The following is a 14,296-nucleotide window of genomic DNA, read 5'->3' on the forward strand; positions in this document are numbered from 1 at the left end:
GTTCCTGTCCAATTCACATGGTGTTCTCATCCCAAAGCTCTTGTGCTTATGGGTGCGCTATTCAAGAATATATTCAAGTAGCATGATAAATATGTCATCTGTTAGAGCCACTATATTCTGTGGTGGGACAGGACTGTAATGCCAGCACTCTTTGGAATCTGAGTCAGGGAGAAAAATGTAGGAAGGCAATATGGCATACATGGCCTTAATTACGTAAGCCATGAAACAAACCGGCCATCTTTGCTAGGAGTCTGGCCCCAGGATTATAAAAAAAAAAAAAAAAAAAAAAAAAGGTTGGTTTCTTGAAAATGTATATTTGCCATAAAAAATAATTACTCACATTGTTTAATAGCTGACTTTTCTGAAAATCACACAGTCAGCGGTCCTCACTGTGATACTGGGGTATGCTTAATGCATCTGTGAAAATCAGAAACTATTTGACCAATCTGATTGTCAATGACTCAAGTGAAATCTAGACCTACAGTTCAAGGATTTCCTAAAGAAATTGGAATGTCGCTTACTTGATGCTTACATGTTTGCTCCGTATGATCTGGAAGATGATCTATCCCTTTAGGCTCTAATGAGACGTTCACTAAGTATATCACAAACAGAAGTAAATTGATATGTAGCAAGTACCTGATAGGTAATCACAACAGAAAGGGATAAAAGCATCATCAAATCAGGAACTCAAAACCTCAGCTGCAGTTCCCAACAGAGCTTTCCACAGATGAGCTTCTCCTGGTTGAACTTCCAACTTCCTGTTTCCCCAGTAAACATTTTCCTGACATGGGACAGACATTAGTCACCTCAGGAGGAAAGTGGTCTCACCTTTTAGCTGCCCTCTAGGACACAGTGCTTCTGTTCTTGGCCTGCTTTCTGGTATCTTTCCTCCCTGTCAGAGTTCAGGAGACAGCCTATCCCCAGACAAGGGATCTTGGGTGACATTCTGAGACAAGTGACTTTCTATAGCCAGTTTCTCAGTGAACTGAAACAGTGCATGACAAGTGGCCAACGTGAAGTACATTGCAAGGTTCTTAAATATAAATTCTATGTATTGTTTTATAGTGTAAATAGTTCTCATGGAGGGGTTTGATCAAAGTTTGCAGACTTTGGATTAAACTACCACTACTATTTTATATGTGTGTGTGTGTGTGTGTGTGTGTGTGTGTGTGTGTGTGTGTGTGTGTGTGACTATTATATATATGTGTGTGTGTGTATGTCTGTGTGTGTCTGTATATATTATATTATATTATATTATATTTTTATATCACTTCAGAAGCTTCCCTTTGCAAATCTGCATTTTGAAGAGAAGGCGTACGGTGTTCCCCAACCTTATTTGACCTAGCTAATCCATCAGAACACATCTTCTCAGCCAAGAGTCTGCAGAATAAGTTCTGCCTCGCCTCATGCCTGGCACATCCCAGGTGCTCAGAATATTCCAGTGAAATTTCAAAATGATCCATTTGCAATTGAATTTAAATTGTCTATGGTATTCTTTGCCTTGGACTTGTTCATGGAGATAAATATGCAAATGGAATCAGAAACACAAACTCGTCTCCTCTAACCAGATCTCAGCCCACATATTCCAAAGCAAACGAGTAGTGAAATTATCCATCGTGGCGCGTTGAACTCTAGCAAAGCTATTACTTAACGTCGGATTTGCAAGAGATATAAGAGGAAAAACAGAAAGAGCAGTCCCTTCTGGGCATGGGCCTCCCATTCTGCACATCCCCTTCTGTGTACCTAAAACACGGTTGTCCTCATTTCAAAATTGATAGCCAATGTTTTTTGTCGTTATTTTGCCATTCAAATTTCTACATGCTTGCTCCTGCCTATTTGCTCTAACACTGAATTTTAAGCATCTCTAAAAGTGCTTGATATGTTATTATTCTTTCCAGATACCCTCTGAAAGCCAAGCAAAGAACATTAAGGAAGAAAGGAGGAATGAGCCTGGCTCTGGTGCACTGAAAAGAGGCGTATTAAGGAAAGAGGAAATCACTGCCTGCCTTGCCGTCAGCATGAGAACTTACCGGTACTTCTTGCTGCTTTTTTGGGTTGGCCAGCCCTACCCAACTTTCTCAAACCCGTTATCTAAAAGGACTAGTGGCTTCCCGGTAAAGAGGAGGGCCCTGGAGCTCTCTTCGAACAGCAGGAATGAGCTGAGCCGTTCGAAAAGGAGTTGGATGTGGAATCAGTTCTTCCTCCTGGAGGAATACACGGGATCTGATTATCAGTACGTGGGCAAGGTAGGACTCCTTTGGGTGTTTTGACAAGGATAGGCTTAAAAGTCTGCAGAAGTTACGGCTAAGAAATGGACAGGGAGAGTGTGAACTATTCCCCCAATACAGTATGAATTGTTGCTTATCTGGTAAGACTTTTTTTTCTCTCCTCGCTTGAGTAGTTGCGGGATGAAAGTGTAGCAAGAAGCTGAGAAATGTTTGCAGTGTAACAGAGAGAGAAGGCTCCGGTGGAAAACGAACCGCCCACAACCGTCCACGGAGGATTATCATAAATCCTTTAATTTTTTTTTTTACTTTAGCTGGAAAAATGGGGTCCAGCTAGCCTGTAAAATAGGGTCTATTAAAAATAGAAATGGAACGATTGTTCCGAGAGGAGAGCAAGTCCTTTTCTCGTTTTGAAAGCAAACATTCTGAGCCTGAGACACGTTAATTATTCCTTAGCTTTGCTTCTCCTGGCACCCTCGGCTCTCAGAGCAAACAGGGCCATTTCTTGGCAAAACTCAGCCTCAAAGGTTAAATGGAGTAGTTACTGTTGCTGCAAGTGGTAGTGGTTAGTCTTATCCCAGATAATTGGCAAGAAGCAAGCATTTTAAATTCTTAGGATTTAACTGTAGCAAGGTTGATGAAAGATTCATGTTACACGAAGGTGCTATTTCTAGATAACATCTGACCATTTTATTGACTAGAAAGTAGAGTGAGGCGTTCATCCTTCAACCTGTCATGATGAATGTCACCTAATTGTATCATCAGCTATCTTGCTGAAGAAAAATTTGACCTGGGCAATAATGTACAAGACAAACCAAGGGTGCCAGTTTATAAAGCTTGTAGATTCTGCATTTCATTAAGTGGTGTGGATAAGAAAAATAATTGTCACACGTCTCTTAAACTGAGTGAATGAACATAAAACATATAGATGATAAAATGCCTTTTCCTATGATTGATTTTAAAATACCTTCATCAAGATATCAGGCAAATAGCATAAATTTTGCAGATTCCTGAGGCTGCGTGTTCACATTTCAATCTGTGATCAAATATCCCTGAATAACTCTGTGCAAACATTCTCCTTAAGTATTTACCACTATAAATGAAGGAGGCTTAGGTTGAGATAGCCAGGCAATGTTCCAGGGAGGTGAATTATTAATGTGGAATAAAGTAAAAGAGGAAATATCCAGAGACCAGGAGACAGTGACACTGATGCCCAAGGATCTTGTAACCAAGTTGCATTGCAACTCATACCTGACAGGACCAATAGAACACAGGCTTCCCTTGCGTGTACTTCACTTCCTCAGTGCAACTTGACACCACGGTGTTAATGGAGTAATAGGTTTTTTTTTTCTTTTAATCTTTAAAGCACTTCTACAGTGCAAATAGCATTATTACCACAGAAGATTAAGCTTTGAAAAGCTCTTTGTCAAAATGATTGAAATCCCCTCCCCCGCCTCTTTTTTCTTCCCAAATTGTGATACCATTTTATTTCAATAATACCACAGATTCTTGATGTTCAGGATAGTGGCAGTAACAATGGGCCAAAAATGCACAGGATTCATTTTAACGCTTACAGCTGTGATAAGGAAAATAGCCATGGGGTTTAGTTGCAAACTATGGTTGTTCTGGTCCAAAACTGCATCACTGAACTGCCAGTTGCCACGACCCTGAATTGGTAATGAACCTTCCAGTCTTTGGCTTCCCCAAATGGGAAGGGCAACCGCATCCTCCTGGGAGGGGAGCACCAGTGAGACAGGCACCATTGGCCAGTCTGCTTGAAATCTCTAAAGCTGTTGAAGAAAAACCCCATTGTATGCGCTCCACCAAGTCTATGCGTAATGAAGTGGAATATTGACTCTTATAACCTCGCAGAAGCAAAAATACGGTCATCAGCAAATCTCAGTGGCTAAAATATACGACAATTAGTAGTGGCGTTGGTCCTCAGCTCCAGCTCTACCCACGCGGATTGGATCTGGATAGTCTACTGCAACTCCGGACGGTTCCCTTCCTCACCCTTCACATTCACAGTCCTCTACTTTTTCATGTTGCCCTCCTCCTCCTTAGGGTCCTAGCACGTGAGGAGTACTAGCCAGAGAAAAAATATCAAAAGCGAGAACTAATGTTGTCCTTGCCCCGCCCGGGCCACCCTAGGGGACGTGAGTGTCATTCTCACACTGTCGAGATGGCCGTTTCTCAAATCCATCTCTGCAGAAGTGTGATACCAACAGACAACTATTGTTTGAATGAAAAGCAGAAGAAAGTAAGAAAAAAATAAAGAGAAAAGGAGAAAGGAAAACCTGGGGTGGAGGCTGAGGAATAAAATGCTTGCCTAGCAGGTCAAGCCCCCCCCCTTCAATCTTGCCCACCTTAAAAAATAAAATCTCCAAAAGAAAGAAAAGAAAAAGAAGAGGAGAAGTAGCATGGACCTTCACTGTGACGACACATGTGACAACTTTTAACTTCAACTAACTTGGAGGAGAAGACAGGTGATGAGACTGTTCGAAGGAACTGTGTCTGAAAAGCTTGGAAGGAAGACACAAGGCTAGGGCAAAGATCCCAAAGTTCTCAACGGCCACAGGGCTGTTTCTCAGGCTGGCTTTAGGCAGAAAGAAATACCTAATGGTCTCATGAAGTAAATAGTTAGACTAAAATAAGTCAATAAGAATTTCTCTTCTAAGAGCTCAATAACCCTTTGAAGTGATAATACATGTAAATTAACAAAAACTGGTATTTTTATCTCATTCTTAATTGCCATCTCTTGGATGGCTTTGAACACCTTTTCAAACAGTTTGGACCCCATTCCCCAGCTGCCCTGTCCACCCTGGAGTCTACACTATAGATGCTTCCCAGCCCTGAAGGGGAAATCCAGGCACTGAGTAGGACATCATCAAAAGGAACATAGCGCCACCTTCTGTAAAGTCTGTGAACTACCTTGAGCTGGGAATGGCAATTAGATGGGCAGACTTGGGGCATTGCTGTAAGGCCGTGACATTCTACCAACTCTCCTGCTAAGTTGCCTGCAGCACCCAGCCTGCCGCTGTGCTAGCTCTGGGAGCCATGGACTACAGTTAGGTTGGTGCGTGAATAGACACGGAGGCTGCAAGATAACCTTTAGTAGTTGGGGTCCGTGCTCCAAATAGCGATTACTCTGAGCCCAGATTTGCCTAAAATTAAAGAGATGGATCTGGTCTACGCATAGAAGGACAGAAGCGCTCACAAAGCTAAGTCATGGAGTAGAATGAAAACAAATGGTACTTAAAGTCTAAGGGAAACACTTTATCTCATAGCAAGACATCTGCTTGTATTTGTGTTGGTCTGTTCAAAGTGAGTCAAAGGGAGAGTCGGGGGTGGAAGGAAAACATGAGAGTGAAAGCGGAGAGTGAAGGGGGTAGGGGTCACATAAGGTCACAAGAGCCAACAAGGAAAGACAGCACGGCTGGGGCAGTGTTGAAGGGAGCCCTAAGATCCACACTGGGACATAAAGGAGCAGCAGTGGCCCTTGTCTTCTTGTCCTCAGATTCTTTAGCCTCTTCTACTGTGTTGTGTCCCCGAAGGAGATTACCATAGATGCAAGAACGAGGCAGAGCTAGGATGCATTTATGGGAAAGCTTAAACTCACAGTAGCAGATAGAACTAGCAGGACAGGAAGGAGTGGTCCTAGGTGCTATAACAGTTTGAGCTTCAGACAGAAACATAGATAGGGGTACACGTATGACTGTTGATTGAGGGTGGGGGCAATTTTGAGGTGTTTCAGCAAAGTAGCATTCGTAAGACCTTGTTGGAAAGGCATGTTCTTGGTTCTCAACCTTCCTAATGCTACAACCCCATGTGAAAGGGTCATTTGACCCTCAAAAGGGGTGGCAACCCACAGCTAAGGACTACTGCTCTACCCAGTCCTGACTGAATCTGAATCTTCAGTTCAAGGAGATCCCTGGATGAGCAGTTGGCAGATTAAAAGTTTGAGAACTGCTACTTTTAAAGGCACCTTACCTGGGTCTCACCTCTCTGGAGATTCGGAGTTCGTTGGTTTTTAATTAAGTACTAATGATTCTGACACTGGTGTCAATTTCCAGAACCACAGCCGTAGAGGATTCAACTGTCAGTCGTGATAGCAAAACCATCAAGTTCAGTGGTAAAGTGACATCCACAAAGAATTATGGAAAAATAAGGGAGTGGGGGCAGCCAGGCTTTAAGGTTCAGCAGCGCCCCCTAGAGACAGTGATGGTGTCTGAACTCCATCTTCAAGGTAGAGTGAGTGTTGGCCGTCAGGGCAGAGGGAGAATTGCCCGGCTCTCAAAGGTAAATGCCTGCAGACACGAAAAGGACAAAGGTCACAAATAAAAGAGTCCAAGCACTAGAGATTCCACAACCAAGAGAGCGGAAGTAGCACTCATGACCCAGAAAACAGAAAAGTGCACGTTTTCTGTTAGCAGATGGACAGGGAGCGTTTGCCTTGATCCAGCATCCACTTGTATGATATCTGGATTCTATAGAATTGATAGGAAATGGGGAAGAAAGCATTTCTATCTTCCTTTCCAGAAACCCCCAGGACCAGCTTCATGGGATATAGCATTTCCCTGTCTATAGATGGTATCCATTTGCGACCGTTTCATACCAGAAGGGAATATAGAGCTGTAGACACAGGCCAGGTTTTAAAGATGGTGGTACTCACTAGTCAAAGATGAAGGTTGTGAGGCAATTAGCTTAGTTTAGTTTAGTTTTGTTTTGTTTTCTTTCGTTTTTTATCTCGGAATTTAGCCCACCTTTCTGCCAGAGCCTCACACATTATTTTACACAGCCCATGGCAAATCCCAACCACTTGATCTTCTGGGCTATTCTTTAACCCCTCCCTCCACAGTGTCCGCAGGAGAAGGACTGCTAGAAGTATCTGAAATACAGTTCCTTCTAGTAGGATGCTGGGAGGTCTACGTCTATGGAATTCAGTGTGCTGTCCTTTAGAATTATTCTCTGTTACCCTTTGGAGAATCGATGACAGTTCTCTTGGAGAAGGGAAGGGATGATCAGCTGAGTATTTTAGTATCATGAAACTTTAGGTTCTATCTGAGGCCTTAATGGTCCTGATAGAGCTGTCTCTTCAGTCTTTAAAATTAATGTCTACCCCATTCCAGAAGCCATCCTTCTCCTGGTAATTAGACAGCGATGTTTCAACAACTCGTAAAAAAAATAAACGCCCTCGGCCATACACACCTTTAAGATTCAGGATGAGCAATTATTTGTTCCTATAATTATATGGTCCTAATATAGTCAACACAGGAGCAATGCTTTACCAATATTTAAGGATGCCAGTATCTGTCATCCCTGTGTTCATGTCGCTTTCAGGAAAAGCATAAGCTAAAGAGGAAACCTCATGGCACCAACTCAATAGGTAACTCAGACAATCACCCAGCCACTTGCTGCTTCAAACAGCAGCAGTGTCGTCAAAATGAAGCCAGAGCTGGCGTTTTCAGAGCACCCCTTTGGCTCAGACTCTGCCCAGAACGTTAAGTGTGTTACTTCACTGGACCCTGATGCTGTTGGTCCCCACCAGAACTCATGCCAAAGTTTGCCAGTGGAATGGTATTGAGGGTTGCTGGGCTCTCTAAGTGTGGTTTGGGTTGTGGCATCTCTAACCTCACAAGGGAATTGAGGTAGCTCACGGGAATATGGGTCAGCAATCACAAACGTAGGTTCTTACTAAATGTCGGTCGCCAGGTGCCTTCCTCTTCCACACACAGGTACTTACTATTCCATTCTCTGCTCCAAGCTGAACCGTCATAAGGTGCTCATCAGAGCCACACAGAATCTCTGGTAGTCTTTTCTTGGTTTTCCCATTCCCCCAGGAATACAAGAGGAATAACCTTCTTTTCTTTACAAGCTGCCCAGTTTTAGGCATTCTGTGACGGCATCTGAAGACAGACTAAGACTGATGTGTACGATAACACTGATGCATTGGTGTTATTCATTGTTGTTATTGTTGTTTTATACACAAGTCAGCCAAGGCTCAAGGAAATCAAGCTTTCAGATCAGGGTCTCACACTGCTACGACCCTAGCGGTCAGAATTCACCACTGGACCACCAAGGTACTACATTATCCCTTCCTTCCCGAATACTCACTACTTCACAGACCTATTTTGGAGTCTAAATGAAAAGAGTAAAAATAACAACTGAAAAAGAAGAAGAAAGAACATGCCTTGGCATTCAGTGGTTTCTTACCATTTGGAACCACCCTGAGAACTAACTGTGTAAAATCCAAGCACAGAGAGTAAGAGCTGCAGGGAAGACTGCTTTTTAAAGCGCTGTGCAAAACAAGTGCACATCCCTCTTTCTCAGTGGTCATTTCTGCAACACATCAGTAATATTTAAAATGGTTACTGCGTGTGAGCATTTTACAGTTAGTCACAATTAGTGATCTTTCTGGCCACCGTTGATTTTTTTTTTCAAGGTCTTTTCTTTCCCTCGATAACCTCTAAACTTCTGTTCTGGTTCAGTAACCTGTGACAATCTTCCCTCTCTGACTCAGGGCAAGTGCCTTGGGCACATCTTTCTTCTCCATCATTTAAATTTAATGCTCAGCCATTTAACATTTTTATACTTCGGCTCGGTATACTTAAGATAGAGTGGCTGCACACACTCCCTCATTGATTACTCTTCAGGAAATTTCATGGGGTCACGTCCCAGCTGCCAATATCGGCAGCCATTGTTTCCACTGTCCAGCAACGGATTTCACATTCATAATAAAAAAAAAATTTTTTTAAAGCTTCAGTCTGCTATTTGACTCTGCGAGACTGTCCTGCGTGGCAGCAGTCCTCTGACTTTTAAACTCTCCTCTGTGCTTGGCAGCTCAAGTAGAGAGCAGAAAAGTTTCAATATGTGACCTTGACCGTGAACCCGAATGGCGGACGTTCAGCCGTGCTGGCTACAGAATCAGCCGAGCAACACACAGAAAGCAAACGGAGATGCGATCCTCGCTCTCCAACTTTCATTCCGATATGATGGGGAATCCCAGAGCTTCCTGTATGAATTCAATTTGCTGTTGAGAATGAAGGGATCAAGGGGAATAGAGTTAAGAGCTCAGATCCTTCTGCTGTAGCTATTTTACCTTTGTGGTCCATAAGTGAAACAGCTGGAGGTCATCGGAGGATGCAGACGCCCCCACCCCACCCCCAGCCCCTGTGGCCATAATACAAACTCTCTGCTCTGGATTTGTAAACATTGAAAGGTGTTTCTTTACTCATCGCCTTAATGTGCTACTGTTATTACAACATGAAAATACTTGGCTTGCATCAGTTCAGTTTTTGCCACACTGTGGGCCCTCCACACTAGATCGGAATATTAGCATACAGACCGCCAACAGCTTAGTTTACGTTTCTTTTCAAATCAAAGTTCCTAATTATAATTTTGAGTTTCATCTTTAAAAAAATCAAGTAATGAATTCCTAGTGTAACCAATTGTCAGTATGTTCTTAAGCAACTGTTTTGATAACACTGGTTTTCTTCATTTCCACTGACAAGGAGAGCCAGTGGTGTGTGTACTCCAGGCAGAACTGTAAATTGAGAGAGCCTTCAATTCTCTTGTGAAAAGTATATTCTAATCACCCTTTGCTTGAAGAAATAAACAAGTTTAGGTGAGAGAGACTAGGCTTGGATGTCAGTGTGGCACCATAACCTTAAAGAGGACGATTTTTGTATAAGTGCATATTGTGTAAGTGCATGTATGTCGGCCCACCATTTGCATGCAGTACCAGTGGTGGCCAAAAGAGGGCATCAGATCTTCTGAAGCTGAAGTTACAGATGGTTGCGAGCCACCATGTGGGTGCTGGGAATTGAATCCACATCCTCTGCAAAAGGAGCCAGTGCCCTTATCTGCTGAGCCACCTCTCCAGCCCCTTGATTACCACTATTGATAAGTAAGGGAAAGTAACAAATTTTCTCAAAAAGCTAGTGTTGGAAATCACAGACTAGACTAAGGAAAAAAAAAAAGCCACATGACAAAACTCTTTTCAGGAAAAATACAGGTTCTTTCAATCAGTGTGTGTGTGTGTGTAGACAGAAACATTTAAGAAGATTAAAATATGTGTATATATGAAATGTATCAAGAAGTATTGTAGATGAGTTGGAATCGTTCAAAAAATATGAAAGCATCATTGGGAATGTGAAATTTAAAAAAAAAAAAAAAAAAAAAAAAAAAAAAGCCATTTTAGCTGCAGGACTTAATGCTGACCAAAAGAAATGTTGATTAGAGGTAAGGAACCGGCTGAAAAAGATAATGCCACTGCAGCATTTTAAAAAATAAATTTAAGGTGAAAACTATCTCAACTCATCCAAAGTCCTTCCATGTCAGCCATTCACCGATGTGTGCAAGTGCCATGTTCTGACTGAGCGTAAGCCCAGCTGCGTCACTGATTGTGTGTACAATGCACACCATGGTACTTAACCTCTCTCTGGCCCCGTATTCTCTCACCTGTTAAATGACAGGAATAACAAAATAATTGAGGTGAGGATTAAATAAACTTCACCCAGAAAGACTTGGAAAGGACTGGGCACAACCCACTTAGTACTAAGGGCTTAAGGGGAGGTCACGATGCCTGCCTCCCGTGAACATGCTAAATAAGAGCAAAGAGAAACAAAGGTAGTGGCGTCCAGGCTTGTCCTCGGAGGTCAAATACCATGGGCAAGAAGCTGGAAGCAGAGCAGCAAGGCAATGCACATGCAACTTGGTAACAGCAAGCCAACGTGCTAAGCCCGTATGACAGCATGAAGTTTGGGGGGAATCTTTTCCAGGGGAGACTTATGACAAGTCACTCCATCAAAGTGTTACTTAGGGCAATGATGAGTTTACTGAGCTTACCTTCAAAGGCTGGATAAGGTCTTGCTTACAGGACAACGAGTGACCCCAAAGCACCACAGTAGAGTCTGACCAGAGCGTGGAGCTCACGGTGCTACAAACGCTGTAGATCGTGACCCTTACGATTATTTATAATTTGATTCAAAAACCATCAGTTTACATTGTCATACTGAGTTTCCATTTATTTCATTTGTCATGAAATATTATGATATTTCCAGACCTTCTTTCTTATAAATATAAATGTTTAAGGCATCCAACCTCTAAAAAAAAATAATAATTCCCACACATCAAGCATAGTAGTGTAGATTAAGTTTTTATATATTATAACCTACTTATTACTGAACCAGAGTTTGATTGTGAAAACTTGCTATTGATTTAATCTTTTAATTATCTGGATGTTTCACATGCTTAAGAGCAAAATAATTGATGCCTTGTGTAAGATGAACTTTGACCTTAAACTTACGGAGCAGCGTTCTCTACTCAGTCACAAGACTGCTCTCCCAATTTTGTCTCGGATATTGGATTTATACTTGTGAAACTTATATCTTTGTAAACTCTGCAAAACCTCAGACTGAACGGCTTATTAATTTTTCTGTTCCCAGTGGTGTGTAGCACAGATCTGTGTATTGGAGAAAGTCAAATATTAGTTGAATTAAACTATGATGTCCCTGAAAGATAAAAATCCACCGAGTTCTCTCAAGAATACCTCCCATAGCTTTAACACTTCTCTTAAATATATGGATGCTTTTGATGCATTGTGATTCAAGTTTTTAAATTTTTGTTAAGAAAAAAAAAATGACTCCCAACTTTTCCAACTTTAATGAAGTAATATTGACAAAAAAAAAAAAAAAAAAAAAAAAAGCATAGAGAGGGGCTAAGGTCACCAGGCAGGGCTGAAACTCTAGCTATGCATGTAGTGTGTGTCTGTAATGGTGGTACTCCTACAGAAATGGAAAGCAGAGGCAGGACCCTCTCTGAAAGGCTGCAGGTCAGATAGCCTGGCATACCCAGTAACAAACAAGAGACTCTGTCTCAAGCAGAGTCAAAGGAGAGTGCCCTCTGACCTCCACATATTTCCCACAGAACACACACAAACATACACACACACAAAAACACACACACAAACACAAAAGCACACACACAAACACACTTTTTAGGAAGGTCCTTCTATGGAAACTACCTCTGTGTATTTTACATCAGAGCAGTACGCAGATTTTATGATACCACAGGAGAAAACTCGAACTCCCCTGTGTAAACTAGAAGGAGCAAAACCAACAAGAGTTAGACACAAACATACAGAACAAATAAAACGAGTATACAACAGGTAATACTGCATCTTTAAAGTCTTTCTTTAAGACTAACAAAAAAAAACTCAGACAATATATAGAGTATTCGTAGAAGAAAGTTCAAAACAAAACCAAAAAAAAAAAAAAGTCTGAGTGTTCTTAAAATTCCTAAGAAGCATGCCGGGAGATAGCTTAGTCAGTAACGTGCTTGCCTTACAAGCATGAAGGCCTGAAAATTGATCCCCTAGAGCCCATAACAAAAAAGAAAAAGAAAAAAAAAAAAAAAACATAAGCAAAGCTTGGTGGTACGTGCTTGTAATCGCAGCTCTGGGAAGCCATGGACAGCAGATCCTCGGGGTTTACTGGCCAGCCAGTTTTATGAGAGACTCTATCTCAAAAGACAAATAAGATGGGGCTGGAGAGATGGCTTAGCGGGTAAGAGCCCCCGCTGCACAAAGATAAGAACCTTCATTCAGATGCCAGCACCCACATGAAAGCCGGACAGAGCCATGTGCCTGGAACCCCAGTATTGGAAGGGGTCAGAGACTAGAGGCTCTCTGGGGCTCTGCCAAGCCAGTTAGAGCCAGGTTCACTGAGAGATGGGGCTCAAGGGGATAAGGCAAGATGGAGGGTGACGGAGCAAGACACTGGTCTCCACTCTCTCAGTGCGAGCATGCTTGCACACTCACATGTACACACACACATACATACAAACAAGCATAACGGTGAGTAAATGGCACTCAAGGTTATCCTATGACTTCCACATGCGTAAACACACACACACACACACACACACATGCCTGCGATCCTACACACACAGAGACTCCTATGAAACTACATTGCACAGACAGTTCAAGAGACATTACCAGAGAACACATGCAGGAACAGAGAGTGTTGATGGCAATATTTCACCAAAAATGCCAGCTATGGAGAGCAATGTGCTAGTGCAGGGACAGAAAATGTCTACGTGAGTGACACCAAGTACATCTTGTAACCAACAGATTTAGAGTTCTCACAGGAAAAAAAATAATTGTTCCTAGACAGCCACATCTTAAATCATTCCTCTACTTGTGAGTACAATTATAAGAGAGCAGTGAGGAAGACAGGCAAAGAAAACTCTCGCCTTAAAATACAGAGACTTAAAGCATTGACATGCTTCATATATTATAAGATGTACAGATCTGGCTTGTTTCCTTCCTTAATATAGAGCCTCAGGTTAGACTGGTTTGGTTTGGTTTGGTTTGGTTTGGTTTGGTTTGGTTTGGTTTGGCATCATTTTGGCAGCCATGACAATGGTTGATGGTGGTGGTGATGGTGGTGATGGTGGTGGTGGTGGTGGTGATGATGGTGGTGGTGGTGGTGATGATGGTGGTGGTGGTGGTGGTGGTGGTGGTGGTGGTGGTGGTGGTGGTGGAGGCAGGACTGTAATGGTGACCATAACAGTGGCAGAGGTGAAAAACAATAAATTATGTGTTCTGTAGAAAGCTAACTTCTCTTCTAGAAACCAGACAGAGCATGACACTCTTATGTAGCTTGTACCTTGCATTTTCTAGTGACTCTCCTAACTGTGGACTACATAAAGGGGTTAGGGGTAGCTGGTCACACTGCATGAAAGCTATGATCTATGGCCTATCCACCTGCCCCTTACCAGAAACGAGTTTTTAAATCAAACATTGAATGATGCCAGCACGCATGAGTGGCAGCCCTGGCCTCATGATTAGCCTTGTCAGGAGTTTAGCTATTACCTGCTTCAAGTGTGAAACGGTGATGTGTGACAGCCGTAGTTTTGACCACAGTGCAAACCGTCAAGCAACACCTAAAGAAGTGCCAGGTACTAGAAGAGAAGATGCAGAAAAGAAAGTGCAATGAAAGAAAGGTCATCCCCTGACAGGGTAGGGGGCATCTGGATTGGTCTTGAGCACAGCTTTCTTTCAGAAAAAA

At 42.4% G+C, this 14,296-nt stretch overlaps 1 protein-coding gene across 2 annotated transcripts in view; it reads left to right on the plus strand.

The window, feature by feature from the left end:
• The window catches only part of Cdh6 (cadherin 6), a 135,373-nt gene that overhangs the window by 72,440 nt on the left and 48,637 nt on the right, over positions 1-14,296 (plus strand). For both annotated transcript variants that reach the window (XM_034523614.2, XM_076916407.1), the window contains exon 2: positions 1,899-2,246. In XM_034523614.2, the coding sequence (XP_034379505.1) occupies positions 2,019-2,246 (228 nt within the window). In that variant the 5' untranslated portion in view covers positions 1,899-2,018. The remainder of the gene's footprint in view (positions 1-1,898; positions 2,247-14,296) is intronic.

The sequence above is a fragment of the Arvicanthis niloticus genome, chromosome 19 (assembly GCF_011762505.2).
Source record: "Arvicanthis niloticus isolate mArvNil1 chromosome 19, mArvNil1.pat.X, whole genome shotgun sequence".
Lineage (NCBI taxonomy): Eukaryota > Metazoa > Chordata > Mammalia > Rodentia > Muridae > Arvicanthis > Arvicanthis niloticus.